At 45.0% G+C, this 21092-nt stretch overlaps 1 protein-coding gene across 1 annotated transcript in view; it reads right to left on the reverse strand.

Annotated features, from left to right (window-relative positions):
- Positions 1–2334: 2334 nt before the first annotated feature.
- Positions 2335–21092, reverse strand: part of LOC139279437 (potassium voltage-gated channel subfamily KQT member 1) — an 838442-nt gene continuing 819684 nt past the window's right edge. The window contains exon 16 of the mRNA XM_070898561.1: positions 2335–4366. Within this exon, the coding sequence (XP_070754662.1) occupies positions 4166–4366 (201 nt within the window). The 3' untranslated portion in view covers positions 2335–4165. The remainder of the gene's footprint in view (positions 4367–21092) is intronic.

Here is a 21092-nt window from a genome sequence, read left to right on the forward strand (position 1 = left end):
ATAAAATTGAGTTGACCTTATAAATCACAGCATGATTCCCAGCTGATTTGTTTCAGAGTTGCATTTGAATATTTCTGAGCAGCCCATTCGAACTGGATTGAAATGAAGATTGGAAGGAAAAGCCTAACTAATCACTGTAACCATCCCCTACTTCAATGCAGAAAGGTAGTGAGAGAGCCAAAGAAGAGAAAAGAGGAAAGGTGAGAAGGAGAGGAAAGAGACGAGGTGAAAAGAGAGGGAGGATCGTGGAAAGGCAGGGAGGGGAAGGAAAAAGGAGAAACAGAGGGAGGGAGAAGCGACAGACAGCAGGGAGAGAGGGTAAAAAACAGAAAGAGGGAAAGAAAGAAGGAGGAGATATAGAGAGGAAAGAGTAAGAGGCAAATGAGGAAGGGAGAGAAGGGAGGGAGAAGCGGGGTGACAGAGAGAGAAGGGAATTGAGGGAGAAAGAAGATAGAAAGTAGAATAGATAGAAAGGAGAGTAAAAGTGGAGAAAGAGAAGTAGAGAGAGGAAAGGGATATATCATCCCATTCTACATTATTACAATAATGGCTTTAATTGAATCAACCTCATTTGAGAAGAAGAATTTATAAAAATTACAAGAAACCCCAGGTTGTAAATATCAGTAGAAAATCTGTTCTATATATTCTATGTTTTTATACATATACATAAAAGAATTCTTCATTCATTTTGTTGATTGATATGTCGGTTTTCCTCGTGGTCAATTGCAGACAGATCCTTTCACACAGTATCTGTAGCCCTGGCAGGCACCAAGTGAGTTCATCCTTAAAGAGAACACTATTAGGTATAGTGCTTTGTGCAATCATCATGGCATCACTTATAAGTTTGAGATGTACTGGACTTCACTGAATTCCCCTTACTATATCATCAGTTTCCTGTACGGCCGATTCTTTGAACTATATTTATATTTGACAAATTTGGCTCCCTCTTCATATTACGTGTCCCCCTCTCCCATCCCTCAAAATGACAGTGTGCATGAAGCGACACTACGGAGGGTCTGTTCAAGTCTGCCCTGTGTTTGACTGCAAGGACTAGTTTGTTCGAATACTGTCCTTTTTTATTAAGAGAAGCATCCTTCTCCTTTTGTTGCTACCAGTGGGGGTGGGTCGATGGCACACACCTTCATTTCAATTGTTGCAGCATAATTAAAACCTTCATCTGAGGCTATCAGTCAGCATCCAAAATTAACGATTGTCAACGCATGCGTCAGACAGGTGTAGGACAAACAAAATAATAAAGTGGCTACGTGCAGGAATATTGCAGTGTCCCACCAGAAAAAAAGGAACGACAGGAAGGTAGTTGTTAAAATGGTCCTATTGAAAATAGCTGGGACTACGAACATCTGAGAAGTGACAAGTACTTAATAACTAGTCCATTGGATGCGGGGTGGGGGGGGGGGCGGGGTCAGGCTACTTTGCATCATTTTGTCAGACTCCCCGGCCTCTGTGTGGAGCCTGCCTGGTAGCGGCCAGTTGTCTGCTGCAAGTCCTCAGGCTGGGTGCGGACGAAAACCTTATTTCCCAATTTTTATGTTTGTAAAGACGCCTCAGGCTTAAATCTTCAACTCCTCTCCTGTTGCTCATAGAATCAATGGCAGGAACATACCCGTGCCCCCAGCGCCCAGTGTCGTAAAGGCACAAATTATGGTAAATGCATCGTATGACCTATTTCCATCATTTGCATCTAATTATCATACACCCGCCAATTCGGCTGGCTGTATTATATGCCTGATTCTGCCGGAAATGGCAGGGTAATCAGGAACAGGACAAGTGGCTCCCAAAGAATATTCCACTGATTCTTCTGGAGTTGCATTGCAGAGGCAGCAGCAAATTTTGCTATAAGTCTCAACAAGGAATTTGACCATGGAGTGCATCACAATTGAGCCCGGTCCTGATTTCGCGTGACCTCCACATATGTGCACTTCCCAGCAAAGGCCGGTAGCTAACAATCAGCAATAGTGACTGCTTTTCCCTGCACCCCCCCCCCCACACCCCTCCCTAGCCTAGGGGTGCTGAAGCAAGCCCCTAACTGCTGGCCCCTGGTTAAGGTCAGCAGAGACTGGGCATCGAACCCTGGATCTTCCTGTACTGTCTGACTTAATACCATCCCACCTGTACACCGTGGGGTTAAAGTTCAACTGTGGTGGGGGGAGGGATTGCAAAACAGGGGGATTGGCCGCCCGTTATATGTGCTGCTCGATTTTCCTTTCCATTGACTTCAATCGGTCAGGGTTTATAAAGGCGGCCGATATCCCACCACATGTTTTGGTCTCTCCCACCCCGCACCCCCTCTCTCCCACCCCGCCCCTCCCCCACTGCAGATGAATTTTACCCACCACAAGACCACGTGCTGCCTGTTCTGTATTCTGTACCAGTGGAGTAATCGTGTGATTGGTTGCTGCCACATCGCAACAGCACTTGCAGTCCCACACCATATTGGCTATTGGTAAATAAACTCGTGGGCCTTTGGTTTTTGTAGGTCCTGATTGGCTGGTCAGGGATACAAATCCCAGATTTGGATATCTAGAACCACAGGAAGGTGACTTATCTTTCACCCTGGCAAGTTATAGGATCCACCCCTGAATGGATGGGTACATTGGAATTGCCAACAGGCTCTATTTTAGGACAAGAAGGGGGCCGTTTTCGCCTCCCTCGCTTGGGCACTAAGCTGATGAAGCGAGCGTGCAATCCTTCTGCCAGTTTACTGTCTAAGTGATGAAAGTGAAAATGAACCCTGAGCCTTCAAGCTTAACTGAACGTTGCCTCATGTCTGTCCCTTGTCACACCAGAGTACCTGACAACAGCTGTACTGCAGTCACAGTAAGACTCAGGTATTAGTCACGGAAAAGGCAGGGCCGGGGGGGTAGGGTAATTTTAACTTTGTTAGTGTAAAGTGGACGATAGTGAATAGGCCTGTTTTACATCACTCATGATTGACCTCTATACAAATAAACATCGGGCGAGATGTAAAATGGGCTGCTGATGCACTATCGTCCGTTTTACACCATGGATCAAAGTCAAAATAACTTCCAATTCCTTTAAATCATGCATGGAGTCATTGTTGAAACATATACCTATGCTTCACTTCATTCATTGAGGGAAGACAAGTATTATAAGTAAAATGTTGGGCTGCCAACCCTGAGGATTTTTGGACAGGGAGGTGAGGAAAGCCAAACAGGCCCTAGGCTGTCCTATACTTATGACTCACTTGTCCATGAGTCATCATGTTGTACTGACAGTGACTGGGGAATAGTCTATTGTCAGGATCATCTCCACCGTTCCGGCTGAAAGGAGAAGTGTGGCTCAAACTATTCCAGCACACTCGCCTGAAGACATTCAAAAATAAAATGGGGAAGGGAAACTAAGTATACTAACATGAGTGAACCCAGGTGTGGAGCACTGCAGCTTTTGAGATAATGCACACGTCACAGTCCTGAAAAAACCCCAATCCAGCCTACCCAGAATGAACTGGGATAACAAATTTTAGGAAGCTATTGACATACCCATCGTGACTTGGGAAATTTACCCAACATTGATTTTGCCCGAGCTTCACCCCTGTAGATGGTATACTTGCACAGTAGAACAGACGTGGAGATGATGGGAAATTTTCACCATTAAATACATCTTAGGCTGCCACTCAGAAGGTGGGTGGAGAGTGCACGCATTACATTGACACTGAGCTTCAAGTGTTCATGCTACTTTCCTCGATCATACAATGTTTTGATTTTTGTGATTAAAACCGTACGTCTATTCTAAAAAGGGTTACAATTTACCATAACATTGTGTGCTATTGGTCTTTTCATCTTATCTTACAGGCTAGCCAAGCATAGTCTTCATCTTTGCCTAAACGAATGACCAGAGAAGGGTTTGAAATGTGGTTGGGAGCAGTCCGAGGCTCGAGAGAATGGTACGAAGAACTCTTTCGTTGCGAAACAGGTGAGATACGCAAACTGGAATCGGGAGGGATGTTTAGGCCGAGAAAACATGGACAGTCTAATGGTGGCTGCTTTCAAGTTCAGTAAATTGTCAGCCCCCCAAGGTTTGTGCCAGTTATGTGCGTGAGCTTGAGGCCTATTTTACAACGTCCAAGAGGTCTCTTCCAATCTCTTTGAATGCTACTAAATTTGAAATAGCAGAGGATCAGAGATCAGGCCACGTTGTCCTGGTCTTTCCTGTGCACGGTCAGCTGCTCGTAGCTGGGCAGGGAGCTGTGCGTTGACGCAATGGCTTGTACAGCGGTTCCCTGTGCCTGAGGCTGGGCCTGCGGGTGTGGAAGTCCCTGCTGGCTGGCAACCAGACAGTGCAGCATATCCGTGATGGTGTTTAACTTCTGATCCATGTGCACAACCTGCCGGAGAAAGGAAGCACAATCACTCAATGGGAACTTGACATACCGTGCAGCCGCAGAAAGAACAGATTTGCAGTTGGCTGGCTTTAAAACACATCGCCAGCACTCTGGGTTGCTGTATCAAAAGAAAGAGAAAAACAAAACTTGCATTTATAAAGCACCTTTCACAACCTCAGGACATCACAAAGCTCTTTAGAGCAGTGACTACACTTCAAAAATATTTCAATTGGTTTTATAGAAGGAAACGCGGCAGCCAATTTGCGCTCAGCAAGTTCCCATATGTGATAATAACCAGTTAATCTGGTTTTTAGTGCTGTTGGTTGAGGGATACTAGTGCCCAGGAACCAGGGGGATCTCCCCTGCTCTTCTTCAAAATAGTGCCATGGGATCTGAGTCCACCTGAGCGGGCAGATGGGGCCTCGGTTTAATAGTTCATCTGAGGGATGGCACCTCTGACAGTGAAGGACTCCCTCTGTACTGCAATGGAGTGTCAGCCTGGATTTTGTGCTCAAGTCTCTGGTCTGGGTTCCACCAGGAGTAATTCCATTTAGTGAAGAGATGTTAAGCCTGCCACAGCAAATTGCCATTGGCTGAAAGATCTACACCTGCTAAATCTCCATTGGTTGAAAGAGAGATTTGCACATCTCTCTGCAAAGTCCCACAGGTTAGGAGAGATTTGGGAGGATTTTCCTCTTCACGATACCTGGGGAGCACTCAGTTCTCAGATGCAGCAAAGAGGAAAAAGGAGAGACCGATCATGAATATGGAAGTGAGGCCCTGAACGTAAAGTCTCACTGGGCCTTGGCATGTGAGCTTGTCACTGGCCCCGACCCTGACCCCGCACACAGCGATCCTGCCTCAAGTCTAACCTAAGGCCCTGCAGGTGTTGCAATGCTAATAGTACAAGAGGCGTTGTTTCCAGCCTCCTGCCTCCCTTCTCATCAGCCAGGAGCCTCGGAAGCTGCTGAAACCTGGCATTAGGGATCCTGTGGACTGGTAAAATCTGGGGGCAGCCTGAATCTTACAATCAGAGGCAGTTAGAGTGTTGCTATCGCTTCCTAAAAGACCCCAGTCTCGGCAGCAAGGGGCACAGCTGCAAGCCTCTCAGGATTGCTGTCCTACTTTCCAACATTCGGCCCCGATCCCTGGCAGGGCCTATGTGCTGGGAGTGTGTCTAGACAAGTCCTTGGCCAGGACATCTGAGTGCAACTCTCCTCTGACAGGTGCAGCGCACCTCAGGTATGTTGGGTGCCTAGTGGGGGATGGGGGGTGGGGCAGGGGAGAGGGGGTGGGTCCAGAGGAAGACCTGCTCCATTGTGCCTACCTCTGTCAAATCCCTTTGGGCAACAGTTCTGACTCTCTAGCCTCGATTTTAACCTAACCTGTCTGGCTTGACTTGAATGGAGCGTGAAATTATGCTGGGTGTAAAAGGGGCGTCCCAATCCGAACGCGCCCCACTCTCGTTGTGCAGGTTAGGGTAAAATCAGGGCTTCTCCATTTTAAGCAGGACAGTTCAAATTTCTGTTGTGGCATCATTCTATTTGGTTCTTGTTTCCGGGTAATCCTCTTGAGATTCATTTTGCAACATGACTGGTGAAAGTCATGGTGAAACCAGTATGGTGCCTTTCTCTTCACAAGGTCAAAAGGCAAATCTCTACATTTGGGCAGTCAAATTTATTCACTGTATACTTGAGCACATAATCTAGGCTGACACTTTAGTGCAGTATGGAGGGAATGCTGCACTGTCAGAGGTGTGTTCTTCAGCCGAGATGCTAAATTGAGGCCCTGTGTGCCTTCTTGGATGTATGTAAAATCCCATGGTACTATCTGAAGAACAGTAACTGAGTTCTCCTGGTGTCCTCAACCAACATCACTGAAGAGGTCACCTATCTCATTGCTATTTGAGGGCGCTCACCTCAAAGCGCTGGAGAAGTACCACCAACGCTGCCTCCACAAGATCCTGCAAATCCACTGGAAGAGATAAACGCACCAACGTCAGTGTTCTCGCTCAGGGCAACATCCTCAGCAGTGAAGCACTGACCACACTCGACCAGCTCCGTTGGGCGGGCCACATCGTCCGCATGCCTGACACGAGACTCCCTAAACAAGTGCTCTACTCAGTACACCTACACGGCAAGCGAACCCTAGGTGGGCAGAGAAAACGTTTCAAGGACACCCTCAAAGTCTCCTTGATAAAGTGCAACACCCTCACCGGCACCTGGGAATCCCTGGCTCAAGATTGCCCAAACTGGAGGAAGAGAATCCGGGAGGGCACTGAGCACTTCGAGTCTCGTTGCCGAGAGCATGCAGAAATCAAGCGCAGACAGCGGAAAGAGCGTGCGGCAAACCAGACTCCCCACCCACCCTTTCCTTCAACCACTCTCTGTCCCACCTGTGACAGAGACTGTAATTTCCACATGGGACTGTACAGTCACCTGAGAACTCACTTTTAGAGTGGAAGCAAGTCTTCCTCAATTTCGAGTGACTGTCTCGGATGATGATGATGATGATGATGATGATGTGCACAAATTGCCTATTGTGTTTGCCTGCACTACAACAGTGATCGCCCTTTAAAAGTACATAATTGGCCGTGAAGCTTTGCTTTGTGATGTTCCTACGAATGTGGAAGATGCTACATTTTTAGCAAGTTTTTTCTTTAGTGGCTTCTTAGATCTGAGGAGCTGCAGAGAAGGAGCTGCTTGAGTGGGTCTTATGCAGCGATGCCGTCAGATTGCCACGGTGCTGGAGGAAGAAGCGAACAATAGTCCGGAGTGATACCAATCTGCAGGAGTGCGAAGCTCAGATAAGAAGCCCTTCATGAAAGGAAGCTTCAAGCAGCTGCCTCGGTGGTATATGTGGAGAGTTAAATATAGCCAGAGACAGATGCTCCAGATTGTACTGTTCAGGTACAGGACCAGGCACAGAGACTCCAAGGAAAGGAAATTAAACCAAAAAGGCAGCTGCTATGTGTTTACTCAGATGCAGACGCTATAGGACCAAAAGCATTTGAAGACATTAGACCGAGACAGACAGAAACCACCAATGAATCAGACAGCACGTTATAACCAGCACAGAGTTCAAGGTGCAGAATGGGATAATAAGTTGATAGGAGCCATTTAGTCCCTTCTCCTTCTCCACTGTAACCACTTGGTACACTTCCTTGGTAGGCCAAAGTGTGTAAAACTATTTCTACACTGCTTTCAGCTGCCAGGCCCTAAGCTCTGAAATTTCCTCGTTAAACCTCTCTGCCTCTCTCTCCATTAAGTTGCTCCTTAAAACCTACTTCTTTGACCAAGCTTTTGGTCTCCTGTCTGAATACCTCCTTATGTGGCTTGGTGTCAAATGTTGTTTGATAAGGCTCCTGTGAAGCGTTTTATTACGTTAAAGGTACAATATGTACACTGACAACACCCGGCTCCACCTCACCACCACTTCTCTTGACCCATCCTCTGTCTCTAAATTGTCAGATTGCTTGTCCGACATTCAATTCTGGATGAGCAGAAATGTTCTCCAATTAAATATTGGGAAGACCGAAGCCATTGTTGGTCTCCGCCACAAACTCTGTTCCCGAGTCACTGACTCCAGCCCTCTCCCTAACATCCTTGGTGTCATATTTGACCCTGAAATGAGCTTCCGACCACATATCCAAGGCATAACTAGGACTGCTTATTTCCAGCTCCATAGCATCGCCTGTTTCCGCCCTTGCCTTAGTTTATCCGCTTCTGAAAATCTCATCCATACCTTTGTTACCTCTAGACTTGACTAGTCCAACAAACACCTGGCTGGCTGGCCTCCCACAATCTACCCAACGTAAACTTGAGATCATCCAAAACTCAGCTGCCTGTGTCCTAACATCCACCAAGTCCCACTCACCCATTACCCCTGTGCTCACTGACCTACATTGGCTCCCAGTTAAGCAACGCCTTAATTTCACAATTCTCATCCTTGTTTTCAAATCTCTCCATGGCCTCGCCCCTCCCTATCTCTGTAATCTCCTCCAGCCCCACAACCTCCCAAGATGTCTGCGCTCCTCTAATTCTGCCCTCTTGAGCATCCCTGATTATTATCGCTCAACCATTGGTGGCCGTGCCTTCTGTTGCCTAGGCCCTAAACTCTGAAATTCCCTCGCTAAATCTCTCTGCCTCTCTCTCCATTAAGAGGCTCTTTCAAACCTACCTCTTTGACCAAGCTTTTGGATATCTGCCCAAATTTCTCCTTGGTGTCAATATTTTTGTATTATAAATACTCCTGTGAAGCGCGTTGGGCCTTTTACTATGTTTAAGGCGCTACATACATACAAGTTGTTGTTATTGTTGTATATAAATACAAGTTGTTGTTGTACATTAATCAGTTAAATCAAACTACAATGGACCAACTAGTAAGAGTGGAAGAAAAAATACTTCCAAAAGAACAAATCCTTTTATGTCGATCTTCCCAGGGTATAAACAAATTACAGATGGCAACACTTTTCCCAAGGCCCGGTCTTTTCTCCCATAACCTGCTCAGGTAATTTATTTTGTTTATAGAAAATAGGTTTTATGCAAACAAGAGAGTGAATAGGCAGAAAATTTCACAATGCTGGAGGTGGGAGAATCAGCATTGTTTGGCCAGGTGTACCAGTGAGATTAGCATTCTGCCTCTGTTGCAGACCAATGCTTGTGAGCTACTTTAATTAGCAGCTGAACTGGGGCCTGGGACCAGGTGCAAATCCCTACTCCTGCTGCTTTCTTTCAAATCTGCAGGCTGTCACGTATGAAGTCCATAACACTGTCAACAGTTTAATGTTGATGTTATGCGTTGATGTTGGAATGGGAATTGTGTGAAAATGGGACTCCAAACGTCGCTGAAAATGTTCGGGATGTTTCCTTGAATAAGTGACTTTCTGACAGGGAATCTCACTAACTGTGCAAGCCAATGGGGAGGGTAGGTTACCTGCAATTTCCGGTCCATTGACATGAATGTGGAGTGCACCTGCTATTTCCCAATGTAGGCTGCTGATGGGTGAGACTCACTACTGGCAGTGCCGACTCGGAAAACTGGGACCCACCTCGTGGACAGGGTGCCTCTAATACTGCCATTCTTTCCTTGTTGCCGACTCTGGTTCTGTAGTTGTCCCTTACAGAATGCCACAATTAGCTTGAGCGACTCTCGTTTAGGAAAGGGAAAACTGTGCAGGGCTTCCCGCTCCTTATCACTATCCAGCGAGTCCGACTGGAAGTGTACACACCTGGGTATCAGATGAGGGCAAGGGCTAGACCATGCTGCTATGCCCCTGTTGTTGAATAGCCGCTCAACGCTCACGTAAAGTGAATGATGAAGAACGGTCACTTGGGCAAAGCACCAGAGGGTAACCGGTCCCACTCCCCAACTTCCCGCACTGCCCCGTGGTATCCCTCTCCCCCCGCTCCCCCTCTTCCAACTCCCCGCACTGCCCTGTGGTATCCCCCTCCCCCCACTCCCTTTCTCCCAACTCCCCGCACTGCCCCATGGTATCCCGCTTCCCCTGCTCCCCCCTCAACACCCCCGCACCGCCCCGTGGTATCCCCCTCCCCCGCTCCCCCCAACCCCCCTGCACCACCTCATGATATCCCCCTTCCCCCGCTTTCCCCCCCCCACCCCCACGCACAGTCCCATTGTGTTCACCCTCCCCCTCACACCCCCAGCATGAAGTCAACACCTTTAGAAGAGGAAGGCAAAGGGAACAACTGGGGGCGAAATATAGAGAGACTTTATATAGTGCCTTTCACAACCCCAGGACATTCAAAAACACTCGTCCAGTCAGTGTAGCACTATAGTAATATAGGGAACACAGCAGCTAAGTTGCACGCAAGAAAGTCCCACAAAGAGCAATGTGACAATGACCAGATAATTGGTTTTAGTGATGTTGGTTGAGGGATAAATATTGACCAGGACAATGGAGAGAATTCCCCTATTCATCTTCAAATAGTGGATTCTCAGAATAAGTGACTTTCTGACAGAGACTCTTCCTAACAGGCTGTGCATGCCTGTTAATGCATGCATGCAAAAATGATCAGCCATGATCATATTGAACGATGGTGCAGGCTCGAAGGGTTGAATGACCTGCTACTGCACCTATTTTCTATGATTCTGAGAGAACTTTTACATCCACCTGAGAGAACTTTTACATTCACCTGGTTTAATGTCTTACCTGAGAGATGGCACAACCGACGGTGTGGAACTCCCTCAGTACTGCACTGCAGTGTCACCCTAGAATATGGGCTCAAATCTCTGGAGTAGGACTTGAACCCATGACCTTCTGACTCAGTCGACGAGAGTGCTACCACTAAGCCATGGCTGACACCAAAAACTGAATAACTACCTATGAAACAAATAATACTTACTAACTATTAGCAAAATGGCACTACAATTGCAGTGTTTCTATGCTCTAAAGCTGTGTTTTTTAGTTTTCAGCAGTACAAATGAAAAGTACACAGGAAATGTTTAAGCTGCACAGGGATTTTCTGATAAAAAAAGTCTGATCAGGAGGCTAGGGGCTCTGCTATTTCAGGTTTTTTCCCTACTCTCAGCGGAAGCTCCATTGTAGTCGAAGGCGGAGCTTGGATTTCAATGGGAGTAAGCCCTGAAAAGGAACATTCAGCCTGTGCCCACGAGTCTGACTCTGTACCTTCCTCTATTCACATCTCATATTTCACTAGACTGTGCTATGTGGCAGGTCACTGCATTGGAATGCTTAAACATTACAGGTGCAGATCCTTCTGCTATTGACTTTTATTCTTATTGGTTACTTCTTTATCTATCCAGACCTGCACACAAGTCATCCGCTTACCACACTCGCACGTAGACATTGTTCATACTGGATATATATTGCACACTAACTTTCACACTCCAGATATGCTGTGAACAATAGTAGTAAGCCTGAGGATTGGGAGAGTTTCAGAAACCAGCAAAGGGTGACATAAAATTGATAAAAAGGGAAAAAATAGACTATGAGAAAAAACTGGCAAAAAATATAAAAACATATTGTAAGAGCTTCTACAAGTATGTAAAAAGGAAGGGAGTAGCAAACGTAAACATCGGTCCATTAAAGGATGAGGCAGGAGAAATTATTATGGGGAATGAGGAAATGGCAGACATGTTAAACAAATATTTTGTATCTGTCTTCACAGTAGACGATGCACAAAGTATATCTAAAATGGTGGGGAACCAAGGGTCTAATGAGAGTGAGGAACTTAATGTAATTAATATAAGAAAAAGTACGAGAGAAACTAATGGGACTAAAAGCCGACAAGTCCTCTGGACCTGACGGCCTATAGCCAAGGGTTCTAACAGAGGTGGCTACAGAGATGCCAGGTGGATGCATTGGTTTTGATCTTTCAAAATTCCTTAGATTCTAGAACGGTCCCAGCGGATTGGAAGATAGCAAATGTAACACCGCTATTCAAGAAAGGAGGGAGAGAGAAAACGGGGGACTACAGGCCAGTTAGCCTGACAGCAGTCGTCGGAAAAATGCTGGAAACCATTGTTAAGGAAGTGGTATCAGGGCACTTAGAAAATCATAACATGATTAGACAGAATCAACATGGTTTTATGAAAGAGAAATCGTGTTTGACAAATTTATTAGAGTTTTGTAAGGACATAACAGCAGGGTAGATAAAGGGGAACCAGTGGATGTAGTATATTTGGATTTCCAAAAGGCATTCGATAAGGTGCTACATATAAGAAATCATGAGATTGGTGGTAATGTATTAGCGTGGATAGGGGATTGGCTAACGAAAGAAAACAGAGAGTAAGAATAAATGGGTCTTTTTTAGGTTGGCAGGCACTAACTAGTGGGGTGCCGCAAGGATCAGTGCTGGGGCCTCAGCTATTTATGACCTAGATGAAGGGACCAAGTGTAATGTATCCAAGTTTGCTGATGGTGCAAAGCTAGGTGGAACAGTAAGCTGTGAGGAGAACACAAAGTGTCTGCAATGGGATATAGATAGATTAAGTGATTGGGCAGTAAGCTGGCAGATGGAGTATAATGTAGGGAAATGTGAGGTTGTTCACTTTGGTAGGAAGAATAGAAAAATTGAATTTTTTTAAATGGTGAGAAACTTTGAAAAGTTGGTGTTCAGAAAGATTTGGGTGTCCACATGCAAGAAACACAGAAAGCTAGCATGCAGGTACAGCAAGCAATAAGGAAGGCAAATGGCCTTTATTGCAAGTGGGTTGGAGTATAAGAGTAATGAAGTTTTGCTACAATTGTAAAGGGCCTTGATGAGACCACACCTGGAGTACTGTGCACAGTTTTGGTCTCCTTATCTAAAGAAGGATATACTTGCCTTGGAGGCGGTGCAACGAGGGTTCACTAGATTGATTCCTGGGATGAGATGGCTGTCTTCTAATGAGCGATTGTGTAGAATGGGCCTCTACTCTCTGGAGTTTAGAAGAATGAGAGGTGATCTCATTGAAACATACATAATTCTGAAGGGGATTGAGATGGTAGATGCTGAGAGGTTGTTTTCCCTGGCTGGAGTGTCTAGAACTAGAGGGCACAGTCTCAGGATAAGAGGTAGGCAATTTCAGACAGAGATGAGGAAAAATTTCATCACTCAGCAAGGGTTGTGAATCTTTGGAATTCTCTGCCCCAGAGGGCTGTGGATGCTGAGTCTCTGAATATATTCAAGGTGGAAATAGATAGATTTTTGGAGTCGAGGGGAATCAAGGGATATGGAGATCGGGCGGGAAAGTGGAGTTGAGATCGATGATCAACCATGATCTTATTGAATGGAGGAGCAAGCTCAAGGGCCTACTCCTGTTCCTATTTCTTATGTTCTTTCACAGACACCATGGAGCCAATTTACCTCTCTCTAATCTCAGTTCCTGAAGTGACGTAGGCAGGAAGAATGGATTGGGGCCCAGTTATGCCAAGTCTTCATTTTTTTGCGCATCCCTCGGATTCAGCCTTGGCTCAGTTGGTAGCATTCTCACCTCTGAATCAGAGGTTGCGGACTCAAGTCCCACTCCAGGGACTTGAGCACAGATTCTTGAGCAACACAACTACAAGGAGCTCTAGTATAACTGAAGTCAATTGGAATCAGGGGAGAAACTCTCCACTGGCTGGAGTCATACCTAGCACAAAGCAAGATAGCTGTGGTTTTTGGAGGTCAATCATCTTAGCCCCAGGACATTGGTGCAGGGGTTCCTCAGGGCAAACCATCTTCAACTCCTTCATCAATGACTTTCCCTCCATCATAAGGTCAGAACTGGGGATAGTTGCTGATGGTTGCACGCTCTTCATTTCCATTCGCAACTCCTCAGATAATGAAGCAGTCCGTGCCTGCTTGCAGCAAGACCTGGATGACATTCAAGCTTAAACTGATAAGTGGCAAGTAACAGTCATGCCACACAAGTGCCAGGCAACAACTATCTACAACAAGCAATAGTCTAACCACTGCCCCTTGACATTCAACGGCATTACCATCGCCGAATCCCCCACCATCAACATCCAGGGGGTCACCATTGACCAGAAACTTAACTGGACCAGCCACATAAATACTGTGGTAACAAGAGTGAGTCAGAGGCTGGGTATTCTGTGGTGAGTGACTCACTTCCTGACCCCCCAAAGCCTTTCCACCATCTACAACGCATAAGTCAGGAGTGATGGAATACTCTCCACTTGCCTGGATGAGTGCAGCTCCAACAACACTCAAAAAGCTCACATCATCCAGGACAAAGGAGCCCCTACCTTAAACATTCACTCCCTCTATTGACGCACTGTGTCTGCAGAGTGTCCCATCTACAAGATGCACTGCAGCAACTTGCCACGGCTTTTAGAGCCCGCGACCACTACCACCTAGAAGGACAAGGACAGCAGTCGCATGGGAACATCATCACCTGCAAGTTCCCCTCGAAGTTACACACTATCTTGACTTGGAAATATATTGCTGTTCCTTCATCGCCGCTGGGTCAAAATCCTGGAATTCCTTCACTCACAGAACTGTGGGAGTACCTTCAGCAAAAAAACTGCAGTGGTTCAAGAAGTCAGCTCACCACCACGTTCTCACGGACAATGAGGGATGGGCAATAAATGCTAGCCTTGCCGGCGACACCCGCCTCTCAGAACAAGTTAAAAAAAATGTATATTGCGTCTTTATCATAGTAAAATGTCCCAAGGCACTTCACAGGAACATTATCAAACAAAATTTGACATCGAGTCACATAAGAAGATGGAGGTAGGTTTTCAGGAGTGTCTTAAAGGAGGAAAGTGAGGGACAGAGGTGAAGAGGTTTAGGGAGGGAATTCCGGAGCTTGGGTCCTCGACAGCTGAAAGCATGGCGGAGTGATTAAAATCGGGGATGCGCAAGAGGCCAGAATTGGAGGAGCGCAAATATCTTGGAGGATTGGAGGGTTGGAGGAGGTTACAGCAATAGGGAGGGGCGAGGCCATGGAGGGATTTGAAAACAAGGATGAGAATTTTTAACTCAAGGCATTGCTCAACTGGAAGTCAATGTAAGTCAAAGTAACCCATTCCATATGAAATACTTCGAAATATTTCTGAGAGATGGCATGAGGTCTTCGGAAGTGCAAGTCTACATTAAAATAGCAGAAAGAGGAATTTGATATAAGGCATTTGGCTAATCAGATCTGTTCCTGTCATAGATCATGCTCCAAGTAATTACGATAGTGTCACAGTGCTCCATTTCGTAGATGACTTTGTGTTAGGAAAATCACCTGCCGATTTACTGCACTTCATTCACTATTTTGAATATATTTTGATTCTAATGGGGAACTATTGGGCTGTATTTTATGACTGCACATCCCTGGCGGAGGGCTTTGCCCATTGAGAGCTCTTATCAGGAGATTTCTGGCATCCTCCCGACATTTCTCCATCATAAAATCAGCCCGCATATGATGCTGACCACTATAAATGTTTGTCAACACAAATTACAAAATGGGCTCCCCCAAATACTCAGTTGGTTAAGGCACTTCTTGGTGCGGACCCAGAAGTTCTCACATGTTAAGTATTGCTACCAGGATGAGGTGCGCAAGAGCAGGTGTTGCTTGTGGAGGCTCTGTGCCTTGAGGAGGAGATAGCATAGGAAAAAGAAACCACATCAAGTGGGCTCCCTGCTGCTGATTATACCAAAACTTTATGGCAACAAAACAGATGCTGCGAGCATGCACCACATTGACAGAGATCTAGGAAGAGGTCACCTACCTGCCCTGTCACTCACTGGGGGTGCATGGTCCGGGGAAAGGAGTGCAAAACAAAAAGTGAATAAAATGGGGGAACATTCCTCACAAAAAGGAAATGTTTTTTAAAGACTGTACAATATAGTAACATCCTGATCTTTTGGGCAGGAAACCATCAGTCCATCTAACTTACTCTTTGAAACCTCACATCATGGTTCTAGATCTCGTAGCCCTGTATTTACTTGGTCGCCTATCCATTAGGAACTGGAAATGTTGTATTTAACAAACTGCCATAGTTTTCTGTTCCAACTCTTACTGGTAATCTGTTTCACAATTCTCCACCCTCTCACTTAAAAATGTCACCTAAATTTCCATACCCATGAAGATGTTAATGACCTCTATTAAGCCCTCTAATCCTTCCCCTCCCTCTCCCTCCTCCTCTCCAGAGAGTAATATCCCAACTTCCCTGTTATGCAGAGACCAAAACTGAGCACAGTATGCAAGGAGGTGGCCTCGTTGAGGAGAGGTACAGCTATCACATCACCTCCTTTGACTGAAAGGTGCTATATAAAAGATTATGCCTTCAATTGCGATGTTCAGGATTTCATGTTCACTCTCTCAAGTCTGGCATCCTTTTACCTTTTAGTGGTAAAAACGGTCAAACAATAGTAACTTAGTAAATCCACCACATTCCTGTCCTCAGACACCACATCCCCACTGCCGTTTGAAAATGGTCCAGTGTCCCTCTACAACCGTCTAGCTCGTAAATCATTGAAAGAAAGCTTTGTTATTCACTTTCATATTTTCTGCTATATATTCCTCTCATTTTCCCTCTTTTAATCTCTCAAGAGTTTCTTGGCGTTCCTCCGTTTGATTTTAAACGTAAACTTGAGGTGATCCAAAACTCGGCTGTCTATGTCCTAACTCGCACCAAGTCCCATTCACCCATCACCCCTGTGCTTGCTGACTGACATTGGCTCCCAGTTAAGCAACGCCTTGATTTCAAAATTCTCATCCTTGTTTTCAAATCCCTCCATGGCCTCGCCCCTCCCTAACTCAGTAATCTCCTTTAGCCCCACAACCACCGCACCACCCCCCCCTCCCCTCGCCCCCCCAAGATATTTGCGCTCCTCTAATTCTGCCCTCGAGCATCCTTGATTATAATTGCTCAACCATTGGTGGCTGTGCCTTCTGTTGCCTAGGCCCTAAGCTCTGGAACTGCCTTCCTAAACCTCTCCGCCTCTCTATTTTACTTTCCTCCTTTAAGATGCTCACCTCTTTAGCCAAGCTTTTGGTCACCTGCCCTAATTTCTCCTTATGTGGCTCGGTGTCAAATATTTTGTCTCATAATACTTCTGTGAAGCGCCTTGGGACGTTTCACTACGTTAAAGGCACTATATAAATACAAGCCGCTGTTGTTGCTGTTCAAGTTCTCTTTCCTGTTCCTTCCCTGTACATTTACAATTTTATACACCCTGCGCCTTCCATGACTTCCCTTATAATCCATGTCAGTTTTACACTCGTCTTTGGTTCTTGACCTTTTTCTGGGATAAACTTCCTTTATGTGAAAAAACAATGTATTTTTTTTTGCAGTATAAGCCGTTTATAAAAAGGAACAACTACAGTTCAGATCTCTGTACCATGTTTATTTTGATACATTTTTACGAGGTTGGTTCAAACTGGTTTTTGAACTGTAGGCCTGAGGGGAAGAACTCAGCTATCTTTGAACAAACACAGACGGTGTGATTCAGTTAAATCCATGATGGCCAATTATTTTGAATCCAATTGTCCTGAAAAAATCCAAACAAGCCATGGCAACTAGGGAAAGTGTTAATAATTAAGTGCCGGTTCTGTTCAATAAGTTGAGTTTTCAGAAACTTTTGAACCAACTGGAAACTTAATAGGAAAAGATAAGGTCGACCAGTTAACTCCCGTAGTCAGAAAAGATTATACAAAAGAAAAGGACTGTTATAAATGGTATTAATAAAAAAATAGTTTAGTATTAGATTGTGATTCTTTTTAATTTTGGCTATTCAAGGAGCTGGCTAAAAGACTTATTACGTTGTATCACTTTTAACTCTGCTTGCTTGCTCATTTTTTAAGTTTAAAATACCAAACAAATTTATTAAAATAAGGTCTGATGTGCTGCCCTACTGCTTTCAAAGACAAAGTTGAATCTTATGGAGACATAACTAACAACAAATACCTCATAAGATTTACTGCTTGTTTCCCCCAGGTGTGTTGTCAAAAGCTTATTTGGATCTCAAGTCAAACACTATTGAAGGTATAGGGCCTGAAATCGCACTCCCACGGGCATGTGCGCAGTTGGGGTCCCCGCAAGTTCCGGGTTTAGGTATGCGAAGCGAAAAAATTCTGTTGACAGACTGCACGCATGCAAAACTAAAGGGCCTCCGTGGGCAGTGAGTTGGGCTATTTACCCAACTCCTGCCCAGCGAATGTCCTTCAAATTCTTACGACTGAAAAAAGCAGGCATAAGTTTATTTTTAGACCTTTTAAAATATGTATATTTATTTGTCAAAAAATTACCTATTTGTTTTAAATAATTAATTACATTCCATTTTTATCAATTTGAAATATGTGATTTTTTTTGTAGCTATTTTCAGTGTTTCTGTGTTTTGGGGGCATTCCCATTCATACTTATGGGGATTCTGTATATACAGAACCACCATAAGTATGAATGGGGTTACCCCTGCTCTTATAGATTGGGCCGGCCCATCGATGCATACAAAACCCTTACGACCCTGGGATACGTGTGCGCCCACCAAGTCTCTGAACCTCCGGGACCACCAGGTAGATTGGTAGAAATTTTTCAGGTTGGAGCTATTGGAGCGGGAAGCCTTCGACCGCAATTTTGGGCCACAGAGAGCCCAGAGAGCACACGAGTGTTCTAAGATAGCACAGCCAAGATAATCTAGGATAATATTTAAAAACACCCAAAATGTATCACTGTGCAAAGAAATCAAAGGATGCAAAATTCGGTAATGCCCTGTTTGGGCCGGTTCAGCTGTCGAGTTGGAGTCGGGAATCGGCTGGAGGAGCGCTATTTATTTATCGGCAGGCGCTAAATTTTCAAAAAGTTAAAAGTTACTGGTTTTTAAATATTATCCTAGATTATCTTGGCTGTGCTATCTTAGAACACTCTTGTGCTCTCTGGGCTCTCTGTGGCCCAAAATTGCGTCAAAGGCTTCCCGCTCCAATGGCTCCAACCTGAAAAATTTCTAGGTGGTAAGTGAATTTCGCCGAATTTCACTTCCAGAGTGGTAACAGGGTGCTGTGTACAGCGATGACATCATCATCGGCGCATGCAGCCGAATGGGACCCTTCCAGCAGGAGCGAGGCGCTAACTCGTAGCCCCGCCACAAAGCACCCTCCCAAGTCCGCGGGGGCGCAGTTCTCACCAATTCCGGCCCCAAAATGTTTTTAAGGCATTTCCATTCTTCCTCCACGTCCTTCTGTTTAAATAGCTTTTCCCATTTTATTCCATTCCCTTAACATCTACTCTCTTAGAATCCAATTAGCTTTGCTGATTAACATTATCATTTATTACTTATTACTCGCTCATTACTTAGAAGCAAATCCAATATTACTTTCCCTCTGATAGGTTGCCTCACCTACTGTTAAAAAAAATTCTTGAAGTACTTCAGTAAAGGTCGTAACACATACAGATTGTCCTCACTGCAAGTCTTGTCTAAGTCAGAAATATTAATATCCTCCGTGATTGCAACTGAAGCCTCAACTTCTAATGTTTTTTTATGTCCTCCCATAACACCTCCGGTTTATTTAGTAGTCTCCTATAACATATTCCTACTAATAACATTTTCTCCCTTTCTTCCAGATAAACCCAAAGAGTCTTTTGCCAGGAACTTTCCCTGATAAGCCACCGCACCACTTCCTTCTTTCTTTATTCTTAATGAAACACAGCTCTGCAGAGCCTTTCACTAGCCATGCTCCTCCTATAGCCAGGTTTCAGTAGCTTTTACAATAACAGTTAGCTTTCTATTACTATCACTTCTAATTCACCTATTTTATTTCTCATACTTTTGGAATTCATGTTAATACATCTGATATCATTCCTTGCCCTGTGCCAAGGGTTGTGTCTCCTTCCTAATAATTGGTTCACTCTGCAATCTTTTCCATCCCTAGTTTAAATCCAACCTAACTTTTTTTTAGCTTGGGTAAAGGCTGTTCTAATAGTACAGCTTCAACTTCCCTCAGAAATGGTCCGATTAGGACAAAAAAAATGAAACCCCCCTCTCCTACACTCACTCACCAGCCTAATCTGTCTCTCCTTAATGGGTTCAGCATGTGGCACGGAGTAATCCTGTGATCATTACCCTGTTAGTCCTATTCTTCAGTCTTTTGCCTAGCTTCTGAAATTCCTTTTTAGGGCCTTTGTTCTACAGCTACCTACGTCTGGCTCCCATATGAGCCAAGTTCCTCCCTCTCTCATTTTATTCACCTCTCATTCAAGTCCCAGAACCTGGCACATGGGAAGCAACATACCATCCAGGACTCCCGGTTGTGCTTGAAGTAAATTCTATCAGTCCCTCGTACTATGGAGTACCTTATAACTACAGGTGATACTTTAAATCATGTCTGTTTCCCTGATACAAACACTTGCTGTCTGAGCCATTATCCTGTTCATGCAGTTCCATCCTTGCCCACTTCCAGTACTGAAAATCTGTTGGAAAATTTTAGTTGCACAGGCTCCTCCGTTTCCTACACTTTGTATATGCCCTCGGGCTTCCGTCCATATCTTACTGTTTGGTGCACTGCCTCTCTCTGTCATACTGGTGATAGCCTTATGGAAAGTATTTCAGACTTTGGCTCCTCACGTAGAGTGTGCAGTATAGTTAATTGATCCTCGAGTCCGACCACACATTTCAAGAGAGATTCAATTCGTTAGCAACTCATGCAAGTCCCTTGGAGGATCCATCATGGCCGTCAGCAAGCTGTCTCACACACCCACCATTAAGCTCTTCAGTAAATATTACAATTAAAAAAAAAAGCAAGACTTGCATTTAATTAGCGCCTTTCACAATCACTGGACCACTCAAAGCGCTTTACAGCCAATGAAGTACTTTTGGAGTGTAGTCATTGTTGTAATGTGGGAAACACAGCAGTCAATTTGCACACAGCAAGCTCCCACAAACAGCAATGTGATAATGATCAAAAAATTTGTTTTGTTGATTGAGGGATAAATATTGGCCAGGACACTGGGGATAACTCCCCTGCTCTTCTTCGCCATGGGATCTTTTACATCATCCTGAGAGAGCAGACGGGGCCTTGGTTTAAAGTCTCATCCGAAAGATGGCACCTCCGACAGTGTAGCACTTCCTCAGTACTGAACTGGAATGTTAGAATGTGCTTCTGGAGTGGGATTTGAACCCACAACCTGCTGACTCAGAGGCGAGTGTGCTACCCTCTGAGCCACAGCTGACACTAGTTGTCCACAATTAAATGCTATCAAAATTCGAAAACCCAAGGACACTTTCTCAGTGTATTCTGGGAATGTTCAGGTTTTGCTAAGATTCCTGATTATGCA

Source organism: Pristiophorus japonicus, chromosome 14 (assembly GCF_044704955.1).
Source record: "Pristiophorus japonicus isolate sPriJap1 chromosome 14, sPriJap1.hap1, whole genome shotgun sequence".
NCBI classification, from domain to species: domain Eukaryota; kingdom Metazoa; phylum Chordata; class Chondrichthyes; family Pristiophoridae; genus Pristiophorus; species Pristiophorus japonicus.